The following is a 27,450-nucleotide window of genomic DNA, read 5'->3' as shown; positions in this document are numbered from 1 at the left end:
GACGTAAGCGGTCCAACATCTCATCGACCGGTCCAATATCTCGCTCTGCGGTCAAACATCGATTTTTTTTAACCGCTCAGTAAAACATTGGAAATGTTAGACTTTTTTTAATATAGAATTATATAGGAAACAATTTCTAAAGGTATAACAATAGGCATAATTTGCTTCTTGGGTGATTTTAATACAAAAATAATAAGAATTTTTAGCACCATTGAATGATTTATCATGTAAGATTCATAGAAATATATATATATATATATATATATATATATATATATATATATATATATATATATATATATATATATATATATATATATATATATATATATATATATATACATGTATATATATATATATATATATATAAAGTAAAAATTATATTAACAGGTATACGAGGGTGTAACGAATAAGTGCTGAAAAAAATTTAAAGCAGTTGTTTTTGCCTACATTACTCACATACCGCTTTTTAAGATTGTTTAGAGAATAAGTCCCTCTCCATCCATACTTTTGCTACCATCTAGAGAATGCCCAAGCTTCTCTTTTTTGTTTTATTTCAGCCTCGCTTTTTTGCCAGAAAATTTTGAGCCTCTTTTCCGTATTCCCGCTTTCCTGGTTTTGTAAATTGCATTGGGTTAAATGATTGTACTGTATTTCCTGTTCAGTTTATGATACACTGCATTAATTGTAGGTGGATGATTTGAAGTTTACTCTCTCAGAGAAAATTCAACTGTTACCCATTATGTCCCAAGCCTACGAGAAAAAATAACGGATCTGACTGCAGAACTAAAAAGAGATCCGAGGAAAGTTAGAGGCAGAGAAAATCAAAGCCGAGATGCCTCCAGAAGGACTTGTACAACTGCAGAATGAGATGAAGTGAAGGTACTTTTTGGAAATCTTAGATAATGCTTTAAAAAATAAAAGGGAGACCATTTTAATCACATATGTTTATTTTTTTGTGATAACTTTTTTGAGTTAACATTAAGGCTAGGAAATAGTACTGATACTGTTAAAATCTCGCATTAAACGATGGAGGGGCAATATGAGGACCATCTATTCTTCTATATTCAATAATCAAAAGTGAAAAAAACAATTAGATAGATTACACGATCACTACGTACTGGTCCCTGCTGACAAAGCAGGTAACAACATTGTCTTTGTTTGTAAGGCTCATTATATTAAATGTATTTTAGAGGAACTGGGATTTAATTCTTAGACTAGTTCTAAGCAACTTATACCAATAGCTCCCTTTCTAAGGAGGAAATTCTTCAAAATCATATGCCAGTTTAGAATATCTTTAATATTCTTAACAATATAAATGAATTTGAATCACCATATCTATATTGGATTCCGAAACTTTATAAAATTACTTACAAACAAAGATACATTGCGGGTTCTAGTAAATGTTCTACCAAGCCTTTCTTTACTACTCACTAAGATATTCACAGTAGTGAAGGAGAAACGTCAAGAGTACTGTGCAACAATATATTCGAGAAGTGGTGTAAATCAGGTGTGGATACTAAAAAATTCCAAGGAATTTAGGAACATTAAAAATCAGAAAATGTTACCAAAATCAACAACATAAAAACTTACGACTTTTCAACTTTATATACAACTATTCCCCACGATAAATTAAAGTCCAGACTTTCTGACATCGTTGACAGCTGTTTTTCAATAAAAATGGAACTCGTTAAGTTACTTACCTTGTCATTGATCATTTACAAAATTATTTTGTTAAAAAACAATCTGATTGTACACACAAGTGCTCTGAAGTTGACATTAAAAAGATGCTCGAGTTTCTGATTGACAGTAGCTATGTGGTTTCTGGAGACCAGATCTTCAAACAATCTATTGGAATTCCCATGGGTACCAATTGCGCCCCGTTATTAGCAGATCTATTTTTGTATTCATATGAAACAGAATTTGTTCAAAATCTTTTACGTGAAAAGAAGAAAACACTTAAATTGCTGTGGCCTTCAACTCGACATTTAGATATATCGACGACATATTGTCAATTTACAATGGTTATTTCCATTCTTATGTCGACACGATATATCTCGGTGAGCTTGAGATAAAAGATACCACAAAATCTGACACATCTTCATATTTGGATATTTTATTAGAAAAAGACGTTAATGGTAATCTAACAACAAAGCTTTATGATAAAAGTGATGACTTAACTTTTCAATCGTCAACTTCCCTTACCTATGCAGCAATATACCCTTATCATCTACATACGAGGTTTATATCTCTCAGTTGATTTGATACGAAAGAGCATGTTCTATGTATAAACAATTTCTAAGACGGGGTAAGTTATTAACAAACAAGTTGATGAAACAAGAATATCAGAAGTCTCGTTTAAAGTCATCATTTCGTAAGTTCTATGGTCGATACAATGACCTTGTCAGCAAATACAATCTATAATTAATTCAAATGCTGACTGACGTTTTTCATGCTAACTGTTAGGCCATTATTTACACACTGAATTCTTGACGGATACTTCCGTTATTTCCCGATCATGAGAAGGAGCACAGGACGGGTGTGACCGATCGGCAGGGGATGCTCACTCCTCCATGGCACCTGATCCTACCTCTGATGTCTTAGAGGTCCGTGTTTGCTCTGTTCCTATTTTGTAAAGTTTAATGGACTTCTGAGATCGTAAACTTTTCGTTATCTCCACATAATATTACATACTCCCGTAGTCTGTTGACAAAATATTATTGTATTGCGATATTTTTTCTGGTACCTATTTACTGGTAAAATGCTTGAACTCAGGATTTCTATAATAAAATATAAAGTTTATAATGTCAGAAAAGTTTGCTGTCGTGCCAAACAGAGAGGCAAAAGCTAAAAGGTACTCAAATTGTACAAACTCAGGGCTCAGAGAAAAATAAAACCTCAAAGATACTCAAAACTTACTCAGTGTACAAATTAGTGGTCATAGTGTGCTCAAAAATAAAACCTTAAAGGTACTCAAAACACACTTGCCTGTCCAAACTCAGACTCAAAGTGTGCTAAAAAATAACCCTATTGGTACCAAAAACATATTGAATGTAAAAACTCGGGTGTCATAGTGTGCTCAAAAATGAAGCTTCCTAAGTACTTATAGCATACTAGTACTCAGAGTACAAACGGGGGGCTCAAAGTATGCTCAAAAATAAAACCGCAAATCAAAGCATACTTGGAGTACAAACTTGGGGCTCAAAGTGTACTCAAAATAAAACCTCAAATGAACTCAAAGCATACACAGTGTAAAAATCCAGGACTCATAGTGTGCTCAAAAATAAAACCTCAAAGTTGAAACATCCTGAGTGAACAAATCAATACATGTACTACAGGTCTAACATATTTCATCATACTATTAACTTGATAATTTATAAGAAAATTAAAGAACAAGCAAATTAATGTGGAAAAAACCATGAATATTTTGACATTTGCTACATGATTTACAAAAAATAATGAGAAAAATAGAACTACTATAGATATGAAAGATTGTGATTGCTTTAAATATCTCCTGTTTTCGTGTTTATTGAGGGGGCGGGGGGTCATTATTGAGGGGGCGGGGGTCATTAAAACTTAAAAGACATCTCAGTATTATTATGCTATGTAATTTGAATTAAAGGAAAAATAAATCTCTGTTACAGGACACAGGGAACAGTAAGGAAATGGACATACTGAAATTTCAATTAAATGAACTCAGGGAGAGAATGAAATATCTACATATATATACAACATGAGGCTGAGCTAAGGAAAGAAAAGGCGAAACTAGAGACAGCTCACAAAACACTGGTGTCTGTATAGGAAAAACAAAAGGCAGAAATTCCCACTTAGAGGCCGAATATCAACATCAGAAAGTGAGTTAGAAGTAGAGATTCGGAAACAGCGCGAACGGACGATGTCTTTAATGGCCGAGAAAGATCGTGACATTGAGATGTTTACGATGAACGTTACTTTCTTCAAAATCCTCCTGACTCGGGGGCTTCGACAGAAGTCCCAGGAGACAAACCGGAGAAGGAGAGAGCAGTGTCAAGGTTACTGAATCTCCCCTGAATCAAGGGGATTCCAATCTGTTCTACCGACAAGAACTCTCCAGAAAGGAGGTAGAAATAAATGCATTACGTAAACGAAAGATGAACTTGAATCTGCTCTTAGAGAATTACAATTAATAGTAACAAGGTTAGCTTTTTTTTTTAAAAAAAAAGCTGAGAGTCAGCCACTGGAATACAGAAAGTTTCTTTCTTGTTTTGTGATGGTATTTGATTTGTTTAATCCATCATGTTGTGTTTCTTAAAAGTCACTGTAATCTAAGTTAAATTCGCCTAAGGCCATCTTTAAAAAAGTGTTTGGTTGTCCTGACTGACTGGCAAAATTGGCCCGACTAAAAACATTTTTTAACCTCCAGGAAACAATTATCTTTTTTATGCATTTCGGAAAATAAATTTTGCAAATTCAGCATTGATATTAAAAATTTTCTAGGAAAAAAATTATAACTATATATAACTATAAATGATATTTATTATGATGTACAAAACGAAGGTATAGACATTGGGTTAGATTGTTTTAAGTATTATTAATCGTGCAGGTTCGAGGCAATGCATGGTTTTTTTTTTTTTTTTGGGGGGGGGGGGGGGTGCATACTGCATACTTAAATCAATTTCTAAGTTTAAGCATCCATTTTAGTGTTATTAGGAAAGAAAATAATTGCAATGAAAGCCATGGAAAACAATTTAAACTGGAAATTCAAAATATGTTTATACATGCAGTACCTATACCCCTAAAATGTAACTGATGATTCATGACGTCTACCATCAAAGCAGAGCTAGATTAACATACTGGATTCCATCTCTCTCAGTGGGGGGGGGGGGGGGGGGGGTCTATAAAGTTTTTTCACAAATGATTTCATTTAAAGGTCAAGGCTACATACAATGTCTCTCATTCGTTATTACAGTTTTAGTACGAGCAAGTCCGCGTAATTTTTGAACGGCCCTCGTAATAAGGCCATGAAGTTAAATCATAATTATGTTAAGGTCAGACTATACGTTCCTCAAATATCTGTTTTGTATATAATAATAAAATATGAAAAAATATTCAAAATTACAATTTCCTTGTGTTTTCTAAACTGTTTTCTAATTGTCTTTAAAAAATCAACATATTAAAAACTTTAATATTGGCAAATTAAGTTATTTTCAAAAGGATAATATAAGAAACACCATCCTCTGGTATCTTTCACAAATGCCTGGTAAGGTACCTCAATTTTTTGTGAGTAAACATGTTAAAGTAGCAGTACTTCAATGACAAAATCTTGGAAAAAATTATATATTATTGAGGAACGTATCGTCTGTCCTTAAAATTTACATGTTTCAAGATGGAAGACTTCTTTTTTGTATTTAACGTATTTAATTAACCCAGAACTTCTTTTAAAATTTCTGGTAGAAACACAGACCTATGGTCCACGTATTACAGTCCTTTTTTAAAGGACAACGACTTGTCATGTGAATTATAAGATTTTACTGTCTTACAGTGGTCTTCTGATGTTTTCATAACTTTCATCATTAAAGTAAAAGATTTTTCACTGTTATTTTTCACTGTTCTGGGACCTTTGTAGCAAGTGGGTTATCAGTTGTGTGAATTCCGACCCGTACATGTCATATGCAAGATATTGATTGAGGGAGTCTTGCATCAGGCATCCAGAGGTCGGCGATTGAGGGTATATAAATATATCAAGTTTTGAATGTGCTCTACATATAAACTAAACTTCTTCTATAAGAAGCATTGAAATATTTTCAAAGTATCATATAAAACAGTACAAATTTCCCATTTAGGAAATCTATGTCTTTAATTTTTCGTCGAGACGAACGAAGATCAATGCAGGCTATAAATAGATCGAGGTAATGTCTTTATTCAGAGAGTGTGTGTGAAGAAGCAGGCCTTCTGATTGGAGCAAATAGTATTCATGAGTTTCTCTTCAGAACAAGTCGTGTAAATATTTTCCCCAGAATTCCAAATTACGCAAGCGCAGTTTCATCCCAATGTAACTAGTCAGCCCGTGGGCTGACTAAACAGTCATTATAAGGAGGAGTCACTACAGACTGAGATGTTGACAGAAGAAATCCGACGAAATGATAGGAGTAAGGCCAGAGAAGGTGCTAATCTTGAGTATCTTAAGAATGTGACGTATAAACTCCTGACGAGCTTCGATCCCAAGGTAAAAAAAAAAAACAGATGCTGAAGGCCATCATCACCATCTTACAGTTCAGTCCTCAAGAGAAATCAGTAGTCCACACACAGCTAAATTAAAGAGCTGGTGGGCGGGCACTATATTATGAGGACCGAACCACTGGGGGGGGGGGGGGTTACTGGTCAACACACAGCTAAACAACTAATGGGCAGGCACTATATCATGAGGACCAAACCACTGGGGGCGGGGGGGGGGGGGGCTGGTTACCAGTCCACACACTGCTAAAGAGCTGGTGGACGGGCACTAAATCGTGAGGACCAAACCACTGGGGTGGGTGGGGGCTGGTTACCAGTCCACACACTGCTAAAGAGCTGGTGGACGGGCACTAAATCGTGAGGACCAAACCACTGGGGTGGGTGGGGGCTGGTTACCAGTCCACACACTGCTAAAGAGCTGGTGGACGGGCACTTTATCATGAGGACCAAACCACTGGGGAGGAGAGGAGGGGATAGATTACTGTTTCAAACACAGTTAAAGAGCTAGTGAGTGGTCACCATATTCTGAGGACCAAATAATTTGGAGGGAAAAGGAAGGTCTCTCTGTGATCAGGACTTATTTGTGATCCTTCACTTTATTTCATTATCTGGGGGTGTGTGGGTTGGTTCAATCTGGCCCTTTCTTTATTTGTTATGTGCTTGATATCTATGGCAACTGAACTAAACTGATATGTTTTAATCTATGGCAATAATAAACTTTTAGTGATATGTATTTTTTTTTCATTTGTCAGATTTTCACTGAAGTTAAAATGAAATATGTTGACTTGGCTGCTGTTTTAAAGTATATTTTTTTCAGGATTAAAGTTTATTTTCTGGTTTTATATGTTTACATGTAGTACATGGGTCAACCGTCATTTTCCAATTCAGTCATAAATTGATGCTGCCAGTCATCCTATGAAGTAATTAAATTGCTTTATGATTAAGTTTCTATTTTGTCTTCTTGACAAAAGTAGGGAAGTGACAAAATATTTAATCTGAAGTTTAATGAAATTATAAACATCAATAAAGCTTTTACAATCATGACATGAAGAAAATTTGCTTTTTCTTTCTTTCTTTTTTTTCAGCCCTGCTTGAATAGGCAGTGATCTGTGTAGGTACAGGTCAATGAATGTACTCCTGTGTCAGCCCTAAAAATAAGTCATACACAGGGCATCAAATAACCACCCATAGGTAGTAAATGCAAGTAACCCAAAGGAAACACAAAATTTTATTTTTAAATGCCATATACACATGAAAAAGTGGAAAGGATCCAAGATTTTCATGCTTGTGTGTAATGGTGGTGGTGGGGTTAATTATTTGTTTTTATCTAGTGATGCCAGAATTGTAACTTCACCAAACACAATTAATTTGTGACTTATATAATCTTCATGGCCGTGGAACCGGGGGGGGGGGGGGGGCACGGGGGCCGTGCCCCCCTCCAATTATTTTGCCGATATATAGAATACTATAGAAAACATAGCTACTATATGCTTGTGCCCCCTCAATAAAAACGTCTGATGACCTTTTTTTTTTTTTTTTTTTTTTTTTTTTGCTTGTCAGGGAATTTTTGGTGGTTGATAGTGCCCCCCCCCCCCAACCTGAAAATGTATGGCTCCCCTCCAAACTGAAATTGCTTCCTACGGGCCTGATCTTGGAGTGAAAATTCGTAATTTTTTATCTCGATCTAAGTGCACCCCCCCCCCCCCATTTAATGTTAATTTGAAAGTTGGAGAGGGAGAACGAAGTATAAAAATGAATTTATTTATTCCAGTTATTCAACCTACCTATATACCCAAATCAGGAAGCACCCCCCCCCCCCCCCCAAAGTTACGCCTATACACACCTTGAAAACTTAATTCAAGTTGGCAAATTACTGGTCATTCCACTCTGAGTCATAAAGAGATACATGAAGGTAAGAAAGGAGAGACATTAGTCTGTTGTATAGATTGGGGAAGTTCATTTATTTATTTATTTTGTGTGTGTGTGTGTGTGTAAGAACAACTGTCCGACTCCATTGGAGTATGAATTTGTATTGCCCATAAGTACTTTCATTTTTCGTATAGGTTGAGTTCCAGGAATACAGTACTGTCGTATGATTGCGAAGTTGGTGATTTTCAAAAAAAAAAAAAAAAGGTCAGGAATAGGAGTGCCCAGCTTCTGAAAAATTTGGAAACATTTGACAGAGAATCACCATATATATATGTGTATCTAAATTATGTCTTTGTATATATATTTCATAGCGATAAAAAAAAATAATACACGTCAACTAAATATGCTGGATTAAAATATTTGTATTCATTAAATTAAAGGAGAAGGCTTCTCTTTCAGGAAGAGGAAGAGAAATCAGATTTAATAGCTTCCTGGTTAGTTTTATTTACATTGTTATCGAAAGTATTATATAGAGGATATTCAATGTTTTGTAGATGAATATGGAATTTATTTCACGAGTGGGACAGGATTTTTTGATATTTTCACGAGTGCGAAGCACGAGTGAAAATATCAAAAAATCCTGTCTCACGAGTGAAATAAATTCCATATTCATCTACAAAACATTGAATTTTCTGTTTATTACATTTTCTTTGATTTTCCCTTTGCCTCTGTCTTTTCTTAACACCATAGGCTTGACGTCATAGTTGAACGGTTGAGACGTCATAGCTTAGAAGTTGTGTGATTGAAAACATTACATAGTACAAGGATTTTAGCAACATATTTGGGAAGAAATTTGCAGTTTTAGCTCTATCAAGATGCTTAGTTACTATTTCTATCTTATGACAGGCCAGAAATTATTTTTTACTTACTTTGATATCCTTTCACATTGTGAGAGAATATCATTTTTGGTATCCTTTCACACTGTGAGAGAATACCACTTTTATTCAATAAATAAATCACAGTATTTCACTGTTGAAGATGTAATAAAGTTGTTTTCGTACACGTATATTTTATTATTTTTTTATTTAGAAAAAGAAAACGAAGAATATAAATACATTAAATTTACATGTAAATTGATTCCATACATGGTGTAGGTATTTTCCGACACAGTTTCGAACCCTAAAAAATTACAAATGCTTGTTTTAAATTGCTATATGCAGGAAAAAAGACATACGCAAATTATTTACACAAATTTTCTAAATAATTATAGAGTTGGGTCATTTTTAATCATTTTTTTATTCAATTCAAACGACAAGGAAATATTCACCTACATGTACATGTAAGTATTTTTTTTTATATATAAATAGTATGTTTTATAAAAGTCAGTCATAGAAAACTTGGTTTTTAGGTGCAAGTGTCCGAATTTTCGTGGAAACTGGAAATATTCAGTCACATGCTAGCTTAACTGAAAAGGCCTGTCCCTCATCTAAAAATAGCAATGGGAACTTCTTGTTTTGCGAACCGCATGAAAACTGAATTGAGCCGAACTACCGGTCAATATCTAAGTTGATTGATACTATCATACTGGTATATGTGTTTCTGTAAAATAGGTTTTATAAAGTTAGGAAAATTTCAGATACAATTTTTTTTTATAGACTGTTGATCAAATATTATACTGGTGCTCGGGAACCAGTCTAGATCTTTTTTTTTCCACATATTTTTACGTCATAGCTAAATATAGATTTGGATCAACGCCCGTGCAGGGCGTAAGATTGCACAACGGTTTAAAATATCGAGCAACGTGGAGGAGAACAGACGCTAAAATAGTATGTGTGAAATAATGCTGATTCACCTATGTAATTCTATGTATAATTCCGGGATATATGTTGTTTAATTTAATCGTATATACATTGTAAAGCTATTTATTTCATGAATTAAAGTGTTGAAAAATTACATATATATCATAAGATATAACACTGTATATTGTACTTATATTCTTGCTTGAATAAGATTGACAAATTAGAAAAAAAGATTGTTAGATGCGTACATGGAAAATTAAAAATATTTCTGTTAAGTAAATCTAATTGTGCAGATAGAATTATCTGATTCAGTTTTACAGTCATATACAAGATAATTTAAATTAAAAATACTTTTATTTCAATCCTTTAGAATAGATTTCAGTATTAAACTTGAACAAATTAAACGTACAACTAACGTTTAAGTATCATGTATTTATCCTCAAAAACTCAGAATTATTTTATGGACCTTGTTATGTTTAGTGAATAAATTTATAGTCAGATCCGCTAAAATTTTCAGTATGTTTTATACGTTATATATTTATCTCTATTTTATCGTATTTTTTTTTAAACAGATAAGTTGACATAATGCTAGACAAAGGCCTCCTGTACCCAATAGAAAACATGGCGAAAACGGATTACTATTCGAATTCTTCCCAGGATAGTCTAATGGACGCCGCTCTCGTTGCCTTGGATACAGGAGAGATGACACCACTGGTCAAGGAAGAGCTTAAACTGACCATACAGTCGCGCCGTCTAGCGGCCGGTATGGGGGAATTAACAGTCAATTTCGAACCTCCAACACAATCAGAGGTATATAAAGAAACTTACAATGTACATGTATTTATTTAGAAGAATTATCGACTTTTGTTCCTTCTTGTATACTACTTGTGTTGTTTTTATCTGACATGCTCTTAATTAAATCAGGGTACAATAAAATAATATTCTCATGTTATGGTAAAAATGGAAAATGACAAAAAAATGTTATTAATACAAGACCTATTGTACTAAATTTTAAGATGGTGTTCGTTTGAACTCTCTTGTAGCTAACAGAGGAGGAAAAAGAAAAGGTAGACCGGAGACGTGAACAAAACAGACTGGCGGCACAGCGGTTCCGGCTAAAGCAGAAAACGACCGGAGAACGAATCCAGAAGGTATGTCAAGTCCAATGTAACAGTTCACTTAACACCCCCTTCTTTTTATACAAAAATTATGAGTTTTGAAATCTAAATCGTCTTACAAAATTTCAGTGGAAATAATTAAATCATTTCCTTGTATTGTAAGAACTTATAGCGCTTATTGCAGCATTATGTAATACCGGTGTTTGGATGTAGTTTTGAAATCTATATTAAAATCGGTTGAAATATGTGATATGTATTGCTTTATGTTTTACAGAAGGTACGAGGTTTGGAGTCGGACAATACACGCCTGAGGGCGGAATTGAGGATTCTACAGACGGAGAGAGACGAACTCAGAAAGAGGCTAGAGGACCACATGAAGATCTGCCCCGGGAATGTCCTGTATGTGCTCAATAGGTGACGAATCAACGTTGTCCATCATCATTTTCATACCCCAAATATGAAGAAAAAAAACCGAACGAAAAAAGTGTGACTGATATGTTACTCTGCTTGGAGGCTAGCTGTGCATTGCTTATGTAGGTCGAAAAAATCAACATTTTATTATGTTGACCTCAACGTTTTGAGGTCGACTCATCAATAGTCCATAATAAATCCATGTGAGGAATTATAACATCAATTGTAAACCTCTGAATAACAGTGAAGTTTCGCGTAGCTCGTGTAGAGGTTCTGTCTATCGATATACGTATATCTATGAAATATGTTTTACGGTCTTTTACCGCATCTGGATATACATGAATACATCCAATCATGGTCATCGCTGTATGAAGTTGTGAGACATTTTCATGGGATCATTGTAGAAATTGTGATTTCACAAACACGTGCATGTGACTGTTAATCCACAGGTGGATATGACTATAATATCTAATGTAGCTACATGTAAGTTGAAATTACAGTACATTTCTATATAGTGATGCAGGAAAAATTGGTTGATACATATAAATATTGTGTATTTGATACATGTGTTTTAATAAAAGGATTTTGTTTACCATTTGAGTTTGAAATATATTTACATACTGTAATTGAACCGTATTATTTCGTATGACAACCCTTCTGAACATGACGCCATCTTGTTGCTATTTATAGTCATGATATTGTACTTTGTTACATAATACAAATTCTCAAATTTTTAAAACAATATTCATGGTCATTCCACACACACTGTGAATTAATGTTACAAACTCTGTGTGATATTTTCTCAGTTTAGAAAATAAAAATGTTTTTTTTTTTCGCAATATTATCGGATTTACTAATTTATAGACAGAAATTTCCGAAAACCATCATGCAAGCAGTACTCGTATTAATTATTTTCGATCGGTTTAAGGGACGGCCATTTGAATCTGGGAGAGGGACTGGCAATTATTTGCAAGTTGGATCATTTATTTTATGTCAGTGAATGAAAGATTATTCATTTTCAACATTATTGAGGACAGATTATCTCCCCCCACACAATCAAATGGTCGACGTTCCCTTATCATCCGTCGAATTGGAAGGCTTAGTCTTCTCACAAACGCAAACCCTCATGAACAAAATGCTTTATGAAATATGCCTGCAATATGCGTAAAAACTAAAAGTATAAGCTCGGCCGTACGCATTGATTGAAGACGTACATAACTGAAAACATCAAAGGGAGATGAAATAATCGGGACTGTATGATATCGTGAGATTTAGCGACTCAGAAATAGAAGGAATTCCTTGCAACACGTGCAAATTTTATTTGCTTTAATTCAACCATATTAATGGTTCATAAGACCACTGGGGTGCGTTCAAGAGTGTTTCGGCTACGTAGCCTGTACGTAAAGTTCGATCTTGAACCTTTAGCTAGGCCTATATAGCCGATATCATCAAAGGTAGATGAAATAACCGGACGTCCTGTGTGATATCGGGGCATTATAACCGTGATCGTCTTGAAAAAAACGAGGTACGTGTAAGTTATTGACGAACAAGTTGATGAAACAAGAATATCAGCAGTCTCGTTTAAAGTCACCATTTCGTAAGTTCTATGATCGATACAATGACCTAGTCAGCAAATACAATATATCATTAAGTCAAATGCTGACTGACTTTTTCATACTAATTGTTAGGCCATTATTTACACACTGAATTGTCGACAGATTTTTCCGTTATTTCCCGATCATGAGAAGGAGCACACGGCGGGTGTGACCAGTCGACAGGGTATGCTCACTCCTCCATGGCACCTGATCCCACCTCTGGTGTCTTAGAGGTCCGTGTTTGCTCTGTTCTCAATTTGTAATGTTTAATGGACTTTTGAGCTCGAATACTGTTCGTTATCTCCACTTTACATGCTTAAATTCAACCATATTTGTTCATATAACAACTGCACTCACTCGAAGACACGTTTCCACCTTGTTACTATTTATAGTCATGAAATTGAGCTTCATCGTACTTTACAGTGTATAGAGAAAATCATAAACTCTGAGTATTCATAGTCATTCCATATGAACTATCATTGAATATTAAAAACTTCTTTATATCTTAGCTTAAAAAATATTAATGTCGTGATATTCCGAATTTACTATTTATAGACAGAAATTTCCGAAATTAGTTTCTCAAATGCAAGTCAAAATCCAGGCCAAAAGATGAAAAATGTTGGTACCCTAGGAAAGGTTTTGTCTCGAGGAATATACCTGTGAAATTTGAAAGCCCTAGCTGCAACTGTTCAAAAGTTATGGCGAAGGTTAAAGTTTTTAAAAGTAAGTAAAACGTCAAGGTCAAGGTCAAAGTTGTTGATTACATATGTGAAGTATGAAAGCCCTAGCATCAACCATTCAAAAGTTTTGGCCAAGGTTAAAGTTTTTCGACAGTATGTCAAACTCCTATGTCAAAGACAAAGGGTCAAAGTGGTTGGTATCCAAAGGAAGGTCTTGTCACATGGAGTACATATGTGAAGTATGAAAGCCCTAGCACCAACCATTCAAAAGTTATGGCGAAGGTTAAAGTTTTTCAAAAGTAGGTCAAACTCCTATGTCAAGGTCAAAGGGGTTGGTATCCAAAGGAAGGTGATGTCACAAAGAATACACACGTGAAGTTTGAAACTCCAAGCATCAACCATTCAAAAGTTATGGCCAAGGTTAAAGTCTCATAAAATTTTGCAAAAGTGGGTCAAACTCCAAGGTCAAGGTCAAAAGGTCAAATATGATGGTACCCAAAGAAAGGACTTGTCACAAGGAATACACATGTGAAATATGAAAGTCGTAGCTGCGACCAATCAAAAGTTATGGGCAAGTTTAAAGTTGACAACAGACAGACAGACAAACAGACAGACAGGACAAAAACAATATACCCCCGGGATCATTCGATCCAGTAAAAACAAAAAACAAAAAAAAAAAAAACAAAAAAAAAAAAAAAACAAAAAAAAAAAAAACAAGAAAAACGTGTAACATCAACGTTACTTTACTCTTTGCATGGATGTGGTAAATAAAGGAACAGTGTTGTTGGATTGACCTAAAGATAAATATATGAAGATAAATCCAACATTGTAAGCCTCTTCTAAACAACCAGTTAATTGCAAGTTGTAATGTAGATCACCTGTGTGTGTATGACAACATGTTCTTTTCATTGAACTTTTTTTTACAGCACCAAGATACATAAAATCATATGGTTATCATTATGATATTGTGAGATTTTTTTACGGGTTTATATTCCTGTAGTTAAAAATGTATGATAACTCAAACATCGTGTATCGGACGCCATTTTGAAACCATTTAGACTTATCTAACATGTTACCATAACTTCATATCCTAACCCACATTCCTCCCTCCTAAGGGTCTTTGCTCCCCGAAGACACAACCCCAGGATCTTCCCTGGCAGATCTTTCACCTTTCACTTCCAGATCCTGGTCACGGCACCAATATGTGACAGGAAGGGAGAAATTGTATGGCTAGACCAGGAATTGAACCTGGGACAATTGCATCACTAGCCAGGCGACTGACCTATCTAGGCTGATATCTAGGGCCCAAGACATTACAGTATAAAAAAAAATTGTGTTCTTTTCATACTTTGAGAATTTATATGACGTAATTCAACCATAATGTTTCATAAGGAAATCTTTACTGTTCACATCGACATTTATAAGACGGTATTTTGTCATTATTTGTATGCATGAATTAATATTCACATTTTAAAATAGTCCCCCCTAGCTGTGATTTAACAGTTCTCTTGAATATATCTATAGTGTTACATCAGAATACATCAGAATACCGTACTTGACATCAAAACTATAGTGCAAACTGTTTTCATGAAATATGCGTTGTAGTTATGTTTTCATGAATTTTCAAAAATTAAATTAATTAATTCTTAAATATACTTTGCTAGCCTTGAGTTCACATAATTGATTAAGTTGTGATTAATTCTTAGTATCAGGAACAGTATTTATCCCATGTTTACCCCTTTATCCTGTGGATATGACTCATTGGATATTTTTTTCATATCCAACAGTTAAGTGCAGTTGTGACGTCACAATGGTTTTTGCGTTAGCGTGATGAAGTAAAATAAAGTGGAGTCCTATATAAAACAGTGTAAAACATTGGTTGTGAAGTATTAAACATGGGATAAAAAGAATTGCCCATGATTTGTAGTTGGATATGACTTTTATCCAACTCGTTGTGTGTTTTTATCCCCTCGCCAAGGCTCGGGGATAAAAAACACACAACTCGCGGATTATAAAGCGTAAACTGACCCAAACCAGGTTATACTCGAATAATTTGGACAAGAATTAGAGTCATTCCTAAAATAATATGTGTTCCTTTTTAGATGTTAACCAATCAGAGGCTAGAATACAAAGAAAATTAAATTATAAGGAAATATCGGTTATAGGTTTTTTCTGAATCCTATTAGTTTGAAAAATGGCAGATATATCTAAGTATGTTGATTTTGCATAGCAAAAAAAATTTTCAGTTATAGGGACTTTTCCTATTAAGAAAAAAAATAATGTTATTTTTAAACGGCGAAAGAATATCAATTTCACTGCAGAAATGTGGATGAAATTACAGCTTACTCGGCTTTTTAAATACAATAATCACTAAATGATCTGTTTTTCCCCCTAGCTGATCAAAAGCAAATTACTCCATAAATAATTAACTAAATTCTGCATTTCATAAATTTCTGGAGTGGGAGTAAATTTTTAATATTTATTTTTTACAAGCACAAGTTACAATGTGATACTCTGACAAAAAAAAAAAAAAAAAAAAAAAAAAAAAAAAAAAAAAAAGCAGCGCTTTACTATGTTTTGAACTTTTTCCATCTTTTTTGTTTTTGTTTTTTTTGTTTTTGTTTTTTTAATTTTTAAGTGCACTATTTCACTGCATGGGCAAATTAATAATGAGAGTTTTAAATCTGCATAAGAAACTTTTTTCATCAGTAAGCGCATTGATGAAGTTTGCCTTTCAATGCAGGTAAGAGTGGGACTGCTTTTGTCGCTAAAAAGACTTACGATCAATAAGCGCCTGGCGAGCTAAAACTACTAAAAATATGAGAACCAATCAAATTGCTCCTTTCAAACAGGTTGTTGTTTCTGACAGGAAGCGGTTTTGTGAATCGTAAACCATGTAAACACAACATTCTACAGGTGCAAAACCAGGTGAAAATAAGGTTTCTGTATGAATGGAATGGCCTTACACGCAGGAAATACTCGAATGAATCGAGGAGGTCCTAACATGGACGCTACAAGCGGACCGGGGTATGCAAACACGAGCACTTTGATACAAAACAACCCAAATGATCCTCCGTACGCGCTTCCCCACCAGTACCACAACGGCGTGTCCCTGGAGAAATTCCACAACATGGGTGTGTCCAGTCGTCCCCACGTGCGAGAGGCGGACTCCCACAGCCGACACCACCGCGGTAAGAGTAACTTTGACAACATTCGCTCGGAATGTCTCCGGCGCGGACGCCTGTACGAGGACCTAGAGTTTTTGGCGCATGAGACCTCGGTATATTACAGTAGAAGTCCGTCTTTCAGAATAGAATGGAAAAGACCAACAGTAAGATTGTGTTTAATAAGTTTTGTTTTTAAAAAGAATATCTTGATCCAGGCTTGTGGGAACCGGCCCGGGGATGGTGCCTCCCCCCCCCCCCCCCCTCCTAGATAGAACGTTCTATCGTCAAAATGATATTGTTCTACGGACCAGTGAGGGCTTTTCCCGAGACACAGTAAGATTATTCTAACTATCCCTCTCTCTCTCTCCCCCCCCCCAACACACACACAATTATTTTGCCAATATTGATGCAGAATTTGATTACAGAAAACATGGATTCTTTTTTGTATCTTGAGAAATTTCTGTTGTTTTTCTGTTCAGTTGTGCCCTCCAAGCTGAAATTGCATCCTATACATCATCGATGTCTTACTCCATAGGCGTCGAAAGCAAATTGAAAGTTGGGGGGGGGGCTAATTGAAAGGCCCCAATTTTCAATGCCTACATGTGTGTTATGTCTATCTTTGCAAAAAAAGTGGGGAGGGTCTAAGCCCCCCTAGCTGCCCCCCCCCCCCCCCCCCGGGTTCTGACTTCTACATGTATGTATTCAGAGCCTGATGTGAATTTATGAAATAAGTAAGGTGTATTATTTTATAAATGTTTGGTAGGGGCAATGTGTATGAAATGTTCTATTTATAATACTTTTGTCCTATTCTGTGCTATTAAAAAACTGTAAAAGCAGTTTTACCCAATTTTATCCATTTTTTTTTTAAATTATTGGAAGAAGCTGAGCAATTAATGCACAGTAATTAAAGCACATCAAAACTAAAATAGCATGTTAATGAGTCAGTCATACTGTCAGTTAGTTACAGGTATTGTTTATTTCATTGTCCTTTTATATGCAAGTTTCAAGTTCATAAAATTTATGGAACATGAAATTATAAACATATAAATGTACTGGTAGCTAGTATTTTATAAATATAGATGAATATTTTTATATTATTGTATATACATGATATATGAAGTATAATTAAATGCAACCTTCTGGAATGCATTACTTTTCAAATACACATGTACTTGTGAAAAGAAATTCCCTTAGTACATATGCATATATATACACTGTACATGTATGTCATTGTAAATCAAATGGGAAAAAAAGAATTACATTTGAACCAAAATCTTAAGTTTATTTTGAAACTACCCAATGAATTAAAAAAATCCCCAAGTCATTAAATTCCATAATTTCACTCCTATTATTTATTAAGGTCTTCCGCTCCAGCGGGAGACCTTCTACTGATTCTGATGGTTAAGATTATTCTTATTATTAAGGTCTTCCGTTTCCAACGGAAGACCTTCTACTGATTGTGATGATTAAGATTATTCTTATTATTCTTTTTTTTTTTTTTTCCTAGACGCCAACTTTGACGCTTCATATCTTCCTCATTTTTAAACAGATTTTGTTCAAATTTTCAGAGCTTTTAGACTTTACAAAACACTGTCAGAATACCGTAATACAATTCCGAAATTACCTTCTGTTCACGAGTTATTCCCCTTTGATTGAATTTAGCATGCCTCCGATTTCCAGACAAAGGCTCAGAAATGGTTATAATTGGAGCACAAAACGCTTTGAAATTGAAAAGAGGAAGCATTGAAGTTGTGCACATCGGTTTTTGTTTTTTGATTTTTGCATTAAAAATGGCGCTAGAGAGGGGTCAAAAGTTAGAACGCGGAAAACAGCAAAAAATTTGACATATTTTCCTTTATATCTTGAAAACTAGAAATATTTTGTTAAGACATGTAGAACAAAAGTTGTGCATAATTGCAAGGGCTTTCATATCATACTATTTAAAAGGGGCTGGTCCCTATGATTAGGGATCTTGGGCCCTTAAAAGTTTTTGCTTTATAACTCAAAAACGGTAAATATTTCGATCTGGATCTTGGGAACAAAATTGTTCTTTTACACCTTTTTGATCTAATGAAAATGTTGTTTTGTTCGAGTATACCATGGGTATTGCGTAATACGTATTAGAAAGCAGGCCAGGTAAACAGGTAACGTTTTTCATTCGGCAAGGAAATCAGACCTCTTCATGTGTATAACTTAAACAGACTTGCTATCAATAATATACCCTGCGGTATTTAATGTTAATTTTCTTTTTAATAAGGTTTAAAACGTGGTTTATGGTTCACTATTAAATTATTTATTACAACTAGTCTTTCTTTTCTTCTTTTTTAAATTAGATTAATAGTGTTCAAAAGCGGAGAATATTAAATCTATCTTTCTACGTTTATTATTACAACAAACTTTGTAAGTGATTTTAAACTGTATGCATTGAATAATTCACGATCATTAGCTGTATGCATATTACGGTCTCCATGTTCAGCTCGATGTTTAGTTATGTAACCCAACGCGCGAATCCCACGCTGTTGATCGAGGTCACCAGTGTGCTAGCCACCTGTGGCCATAAACAAAGCTAGTATTTGTGATCGCGTATAATGTCAATTTTGTACAAAGAGCTATTAATTAATGGAAAGGTATGTTTTTAATTATATCGAATCAGTAAGATTACTTTACCGATCTTTTATAATCTTAATTCCAAACACTGGTGCAAAAAATCATTTTGAATTTTAATCGCTGTTTTTGTCTGTTCACACATAATACATTTTAAAAAAAGTTGCTCTATCCCGTGTTGTTGTATTTTAATTCATCTGCAATTGTAATTGAATGGGGGCTTCGGTAAATAATTGTAATTACTACGCATGCTACGCACATATTATTTTTACCATCACTCTTGTGAATGTCCATTTATTATTTATAGAATTAAATAAACATTAACATAAATAAAAATTCCTTCAAATGTACTATAATTCAAGTCTTTGTAAGATAGCAAACAGTTTCATCCATCTCTGCCGCTTTGTGTCTTAAGTGTTGTAGTCCAGTCCTCGTTTACATACACGGTGCCACAGAGAGCCGCGGGCACCTCGATGTTGAAATACATTGTGTACTCTGATAGTTGCTCTACACCGCACAAACAACTAACGAGTACATGCAGTGTAGTAATTGGCAAAGATTGTTTGAAAAATATAAACTCGCATGTGTTCGCTATGAAGCATTCAGTTTAAAATTTTATTTACATGTAGATACCTTATAAGAACAAAATAAAGTAAATGTATAACACCTAGAACAATGTTTAAAAATTAAAATACAAATATCGTGTGCTCGGAAGGGAAGATGGCTTGAAAGGGTGTGTCTGTGAATGCTTGGATCTAGCAACACACTTCGCAAAAGTAAGCATACTTGTGTCCAAATTCTTTAAAAGTGGGGGCAATCCCCAATCCTCGCACCCTTCCTCTTTGAATCTAAAAATATATACCATACTGAGAGTTGTATATAGAGCGGGAATGTTATTTTATTAGTCCTTAAAGGCACAACTTAAGAAATGACTTATAAATTTTTTTTAGCTAAGATTGTTTCGCGATACAGCTGTGATAAATCTTAGGAACTTCTAAAGTTATAACTTAGGCATATCTTAAGATAACTTAGGAAACGTTTTTGAAACAGGCATGTCAAGCATTCAGTCAGATCTATTACGACGTCCATATTACCATATAAGAGAATGAAATTTTGTTTTGTATATAAAGTGGTTATTACAAATATGCGTGTTACAAAAATGTATGTTGAAATCTTCAAAAGCTATCGAATTATTTGCATACGTGTACTCGTACATATGAACATTGATCAACACTGATCAAGTGTATACCGGGACCCGGGATAGTCTTATTGTAGCTCTTGCTTTGTCAAATCATTACTTTCATACCCCTTGCATTTAAGAAAAACAATGTTATAAAAAAATAATAATCTGACATATAACAAGTATACATGTAGCGTGTGCAATTTATTTGGCTAGGGGCATGTACACACGTGGTTCGAAACTGTAGGGGGCTACAAATGCGGCCATAACTAGTATATTTTTGAGGTGTTATAAAAAACAAATAATACTCACAAAAGCTTATAAAATTGCCGTTCTATCGATACCTTATATGCCATGTTTCATCCACCAACAACGCCACGACATCGATGAGAAATACGTTTCTACACGGGCATTTTCTTCGAAAAGGATAGGAAGTTAATGAATTAAAATAATTAATTCTTTTAGTTAACGCATTATGTTTACCTCTTTATTTGTTGTATGCAATAAGTATAGACCTTACTAATAATGACTGTTTGGTTGTCACACCTGTGCATGTGTCGTGTGAGGTACAGCGGTAAGGTAAATTACCGAGAGTCGCGATGTGCGGGGTGATTCGGAATACCCTAAATGACTGTGGTCCATTGAATTTCTACTAGTAAATCAACCTGTCAAATCTAACATGGGCCCACATCACTGGCGGATTTAAGGGGGGGGGGGGGGCGTGGGGGGCGCACGCCCCCCCTAAAATTTTCAAAGTATGATATGACTAATATTAATAATGCCATACTGTGGTATATAACTAACCAATACCACTATTTTTGTGCCTGGTTTTACTCTTAAAATACACGAAAACCCAGGAGCTTCCGGGGGCTTCGCCCCCTGGGCCCCCTCTATTCAAAGTATGATATGACTAGTATTAATAATGCCAAACTTTGGTACAAATAAACTAACCAATACCACTATTATTGTGCCTGGTTTTACTCTTAAAATACACGAAAACCCAGGAGCTTCCGGGGGCTTCGCCCCCTGAGCCCCCACCAGGGCTTTGCCCTGGACCTACCCCCAGACCCCCTGCCTAAACGAAGTTATCCACGCCCCCCCCCCCCCCCCCCCCTAATCACAAATCCTGTATCCGCCCATGCACATAATACGACTAAATTCGTTTCATGAATGAACTGGTTCTTAACAAATATATGTACAGTATACACTATCTTTTCTTTAGACCTGTTTGTTTATTATTTTCAACCACAATCTGCAGTACATGTATAGTTACACGAAATCCATGCACAACGGCGCTACACCTGTCAATCAAAATCACTCGATATTGTGAACTCAGTCTGGTGTTACGGCAGCATTTCCGAAGTGATTCAAAATATTCTATCGGCTAATTCTAATTTTTCGCGTTGAATAATAATATTTTGGAACAAAGTTGGAATTAAGGCTGGAGCTGCATGCTGTGAATTTATCACACCTGCAGTCTGCAGTCTTCCCTTCTTACATGTATATGAAGCATCTGTTGAGTAATGAATCAGAGAGCATAATATGCGGAACAAGTTTGATTGAGATTTTTACTTTTCCTTTAAGATAAAATGATTAATAACATAATTTATGCATCTAATAGATACATATAAATGTACATGTATAGCTTTTTAAAAACAAGAATCTGTAATTGAAAATGTGAAAGTGAAGAGTTTAGGTAATAGTTCTTAGCCAAAATTTAATGACAGTTCATTCCTTCCTAGTCTCTATATAACTTTTAATTACGGCCGTGCCCTCTCCCCTTCAAAAGATGTCTAATACATGCTTTTAAATTCTGTTTATGTATCAAGAAATTTATACAGGTACTTGTGGACAGGATCCCCCCCCCCCCCCAAATTCAACCCCAATGTTTGTTGGACATTTTTTTCCACAAATTATATTTATTACACTTATTCATCATGTGTACCATAGGAAAAAATCGAGTACAAGTACCTGTGGAAATTTCTATTTGCCCCCCCCCCCTTCCCAAGAAAACTGAAATTGTTTTCTACGGGCTTGACAACAGGTACTTGTGGACAGACCCCCCCCCCCCCCCCCCCCGATATTCAACCCCGGGGCTTGTTGGACATTTTTTCCACAAATTATATTTATTGCACTTACTCATCATGTGTACCATATGAAAAAATCGTGAAAACCCCAAAATAATCGTTCCACACAAAAAATGCCTCACTATGTATAGTTAAAACATTAATTTTTCATATTTCTTGATGAAATTAACATTAATAAAATCAACACAAAATTAATACCGAATTACATATCACTTGAATTTATCATAAAGCAGAAAATCTGTTCTGCGGGCTTCAAGGCCAGCTCAGGAACTTAAAGATGTCCTCATTTAATTTCCAAGTCCAGTACAGAACGTAAATTAAATGAAATAAATCACACGATCACTGGGAAGAACTCAAAGAAAGAAGACTCTTGAGGAAAAGATATTTTGATTCGACTTATAGACTGAAATAAACCGATATTCTCTTTTTGCCACTCTTTCCTGGTGCCCTGGGACTCTGAATGTAGGATCAGTATTTTTCTCACAGGTCCGTTGTACGGATTGTACGGGGGGGGGGGCAGACCTTCTGAAAATAGTCTTTTGTTGTAGTTTTAATATGTAAATTTTGATTTAGTTGCTGCTTGCACCCTCCCCACTCTTTGTTTCTCTACGGTCATACATAGGCGAATCCCAGCAAAAATGTAATGACCCCCCCCCCCCTCCAACACACACTTTTTTTAAAATGTGTATTGCGATAGGACTTAAAATTGGAAAAATTTTCTGTATATCTCTACATCGAAAAATATAAAACAAATATTTTTTTTATATTTCCTTTTTAAAACAACATAGATAATTATGCATAGCTAATTAAATACTATATTAAATATTTATCTTTGCAGACAATATGCTCTGGGTTATAGAACATGATGTGAAAGCGTATCGTAATGCACCTTGTAATCCTTTGGATTTTCAGATTTAAGGCCAATGCGAAAACCCAAAGACGCCGATATTTTATTATGCTACTGTAATCGAAGATCCGGGGGGCATACAGTTTTTGTCCTGTCCACCTGTCTATTTGTCTGTTAGACTGTGTTAGCCTCTTTGTCCGCAAAAACTTTAACTATGCCCAAAAAATTGTTTGGTTGGAACTACTGCTTTCATATTTCTTATGTGTATTCCTAGTAACAAGGACTTCCTTCAGGTACCAACATATTTGACCTCTTGACCTTGAACTTGGAGTTTGATCCTCTTTCGCAAAATTTTACCAAACTATAACCTTGGCCAAAACTTTCGAACAGTTGGTGCTATGGCTTTTATACTTCACATCTGTATCCCTTGTGATAAGTCTCCTCCTTGGGTATAAATATGTTTGACCATTTGACCATGACCTTGGAGTTTGACCAACTTTTAAACAACTTTAGCCTTGACAATAACTTTTGAATGACTAGTACTAGGGCTTTTATATTACATAGGTAATTTTCTTGTGACAAGGCCTGTCAATGTATACCTTTAATTTTGACCATTTTACCTTGACCTTTGAGTATGTCCTACTTTTGAAAAACTTTAACCTTGGTTTTAACTTTTGAACAGTTGGTGCTAAGGCTTTTTTAATACCACATGTGTATTCCTTGTAACAATTAAGACCTTCCCTCAAGTACAAACAATTATGATCCCTTGACCTTGGAGTTTGACCTTTTAAAGAAATTAACCTTGGCCATAACTTTTAAACTGTTGCTGCTGTGGCTTTCATACTAGTATATATTTCACAGTATATTCTTTGTTCAAGACCTTTATTTGGGTAATAACATTTTTTTTTTATCTTTTGATCTTGACCATGGAGTTTGACTTGCATTTGAGAAACTTTTAACTTTTGCCATAAGATGCCATATGGGGCATCAGTGTTTCAAAAATCACACGTTGTTCAGTATCCAAATCGGGCATAAAACATTTACAATGATCCTTTAAAGCAGTGAGTTGAACCTAATAAATTACGACTATAGAAATTATGATAATTTATTTCGATGTATGGTCTTAAAAAACGTTTATTATACCTCTGTGAAAACTAGCTTACAAGTGAAAAATCACTAGTAAAATAGAATTTGATTGGCCGAGAAAGTCACGTGTCCATCATGTTTGCCCTGCAACAAAACGTCGTGTTTCACGATTGTGACATCACAATTAAACGAGTGAGGAGTTAGATTGTTTATAGCGACGCTGCTAACTTCGTTCGCGCGGTAACAACAACTAAAAATTCACCCCAAAAAATCACCTTAATTAATGGAATTGCATACAGATAGTAGATTAAACGTTCTTTGTTAAAATGTTTGCACTTTTCAAAATTCGTTTATGGAAATACAGCTAACATACGTCATGATACGTCACAGTCTAGACGTTCCAAATGTCTCGTGCTGTTTGAAGAGGCGGATCTTAAAATTAAGTGAACAATGCACTCGCCCAACGGTCGCACCGTCAACATATTATCGTTGATTGATTGTGTCGATTTAAATGTGTAAAAGTGTAATGGTGTTTGAATGTTACTGGTGTGATCACACAAACTTGTCACGTAGGAATTTTTTTTTTAATGAAGCGAGGCTATTGGTGTACCTGTAACTTACATCTCTTTCATATCGCTCTCATCAAATGCATGTTTGCTTTATTCATTGGATCTCCTTTGTAATTCCTGCATTTTGGTTAATTCGGTATTAAAAAAAATTTATTGCATAATAGTGAGGGAGACATAAGATTTCTTCGCAAATGAAAAATCATATTTCCCTCGGGCGTTGCCTCCGGGGAGTATGATTTTTCATGGTCGAAGAAATCTTCATGTTGCCCTCGGGGAATATGATTTTTTATGGGCGAAGAAATCTTCATGTCTCCCTCACTATCATGCAATAAATGCAAACTGTGAACTTGTCAATTCCGAAACACACAAAAGGGTATCGCTGATATCATACAGAGTGTATCATTGCCTTGATCAGGCCTATAGGAAGCAAATTCAGGGGGGGGGGGGGGGCAGCCATACATTTTCAGTCGACAGTTCAGGGGGCACTACTACCATAAATTTCCTGACAAGCAGAAAAAAAGGTCACCAACTACCAAAAATTCCTTGACAAGCAAAAAAAAAAGAAGGTTATCAGACGTTTTTATTGAGGTGGCACAAGCTATAGTATCTATGTCTACTATAGTAATCTATATATCGGCAAAATTATTGGGGGGCCCTCCCTCGGTTCCTACGGCCATGTTGATTAAATTTAGGGTCACTAAGGAAAGAATGTTTTGACTGGATGAATGGTCTGAAAGAACATGTGTTAACTTGTCGAGTCGGTAACACATAGATGGGGTTTGCTTATAACCAGAGTGTGTCATGGTTTGATGCAAGGTCATTTGAACGAGTTCAAGGTCATCAACGGAGAAACAACATTCCTTAACTGTCTTTCTACTGGTGAGACATTGCAAGTTGATACCCCTTACAAGATTGCTTATAACCTTAGAATGTGGCATGACCTTGACTCAAGGTCACTTCTTCCTGTTCGCAGCTCCAACGGAAGACCTACTCGTTGCTTCGCAACGAGCTCTGCTCTAGTTTTATTTATAATTATATAGGTATTTATTTTCAATTTGACTAATTAAATGCAGCATATCCTGATCTGTTACTGCCCAGTGTTCTGTCCAGTTTTTATGGAGTCATTCAGGCATGTCCACAACTTATCTGATTAGATTAAAAGGCCAACCGTCTTTACATAATCGCTCAAAGAAGATCTGTCGCGATACAAAAGAGCGCCCCAGGAATGCAACTGTTCCGTCAGGGAGCTTAAGAATATCCCACATACCTGAGTATTTAAATTACAAAAAAAAGTATTGTAAATAGAAAGAACTCAATGCACTGGGAATAGAGAGAAATAGATAGAGATGTTATAACCAGAATGAATTAAAAGAATTAGTTTTTAAGACACTTCTCTTCAAAACTTGAATGCAACAATGATTTAATATATTATTTGTTCTGTCTTTCTGTGTCAGATACAAAATGACAGAGTATATACTGATTATAAGGGAAATCAAAAAAAGAAAAGCAAAAACAGTCTTTGAAAACTGGATGAGGCTACATGGTAACCAAGTAGTTCACATGTCCGAAATTTGTGTAAGTTTATCATGATGATTATTTCTGTATTGTAACATATAATGAACATGGTTGCCATGTTGCACATAGATTTGTATGATCACTATGTGTGACTATAGATAGGAATCTGATATTGCTATCTCCAAGAAAAATCTATAATTATTATACCTATAATCAGACTGATGAATTGAATCAATGCTGAAGTATTCAAGATTATCTCTTAAATAATCCCCCCCCCCCCCCCCCCGAAAAAAGTATTTATTTTAAAAAAAAAATCACAAAAACATGTAAGATAAAAACATAGCTCATTGTTATAATCCTGGTCTTCATTTGATTTCCATATCCTTTATAGGCTTTAACCTTGACCTAGTGTATTAAAGCTTATACATTCAATGCTTGCAAGGGAAATTCCATCTATATACATGTGTATTGCACAATCAAGCTTACTTGGTATTTTTGAAATTTAAGAAGGGTTTGGTAATATTAGATATCGTGTATTATGAATTTGTTTTCAATCAATGTTTGTTAGGTTTATTTTCTATGGATAACATTTGAATCAAATCTCAGGTCTCAGGGTCCCAGTCAGTAAATAAGTAAATACCTGTGTATTGTTTTACATGAATCTGCAGGTATTACTTGTTTCACCTGATAGCCTGAGTGTGTTGTTTCAG

General features: G+C 35.1%; 2 protein-coding genes across 3 annotated transcripts in view; both read left to right on the top strand.

Annotated features, from left to right (window-relative positions):
• Positions 1-9,850: 9,850 nt before the first annotated feature.
• LOC133202685 (transcription factor JunB-like) lies at positions 9,851-11,450 on the top strand. Its single transcript, XM_061338543.1, has 4 exons — positions 9,851-9,914; positions 10,459-10,691; positions 10,925-11,032; positions 11,274-11,450. The coding sequence occupies exons 1-4, from the start codon at positions 9,911-9,913 to the stop codon at positions 11,415-11,417; spliced, it is 489 nt and encodes a 162-aa protein (XP_061194527.1). The 5' UTR covers positions 9,851-9,910; the 3' UTR covers positions 11,418-11,450.
• A 5,089-nt stretch (positions 11,451-16,539) lies between these two features.
• LOC133177537 (calpain-9-like) overlaps positions 16,540-27,450 on the top strand; it is a 32,567-nt gene continuing 21,656 nt past the window's right edge. For both annotated transcript variants that reach the window (XM_061312517.1, XM_061312509.1), the window contains exon 1: positions 16,540-17,016. In XM_061312517.1, the coding sequence (XP_061168501.1) occupies positions 16,633-17,016 (384 nt within the window). In that variant the 5' untranslated portion in view covers positions 16,540-16,632. The remainder of the gene's footprint in view (positions 17,017-27,450) is intronic.

Source organism: Saccostrea echinata, unplaced genomic scaffold, assembly GCF_033153115.1.
Source record: "Saccostrea echinata isolate AGI-Se365-2 ecotype Australia unplaced genomic scaffold, CSIRO_AGI_Sech_v1 ptg000002l, whole genome shotgun sequence".
Taxonomy (NCBI): Eukaryota; Metazoa; Mollusca; class Bivalvia; order Ostreida; family Ostreidae; genus Saccostrea; species Saccostrea echinata.
This window is presented reverse-complemented; position numbering and strand designations above follow the sequence as displayed.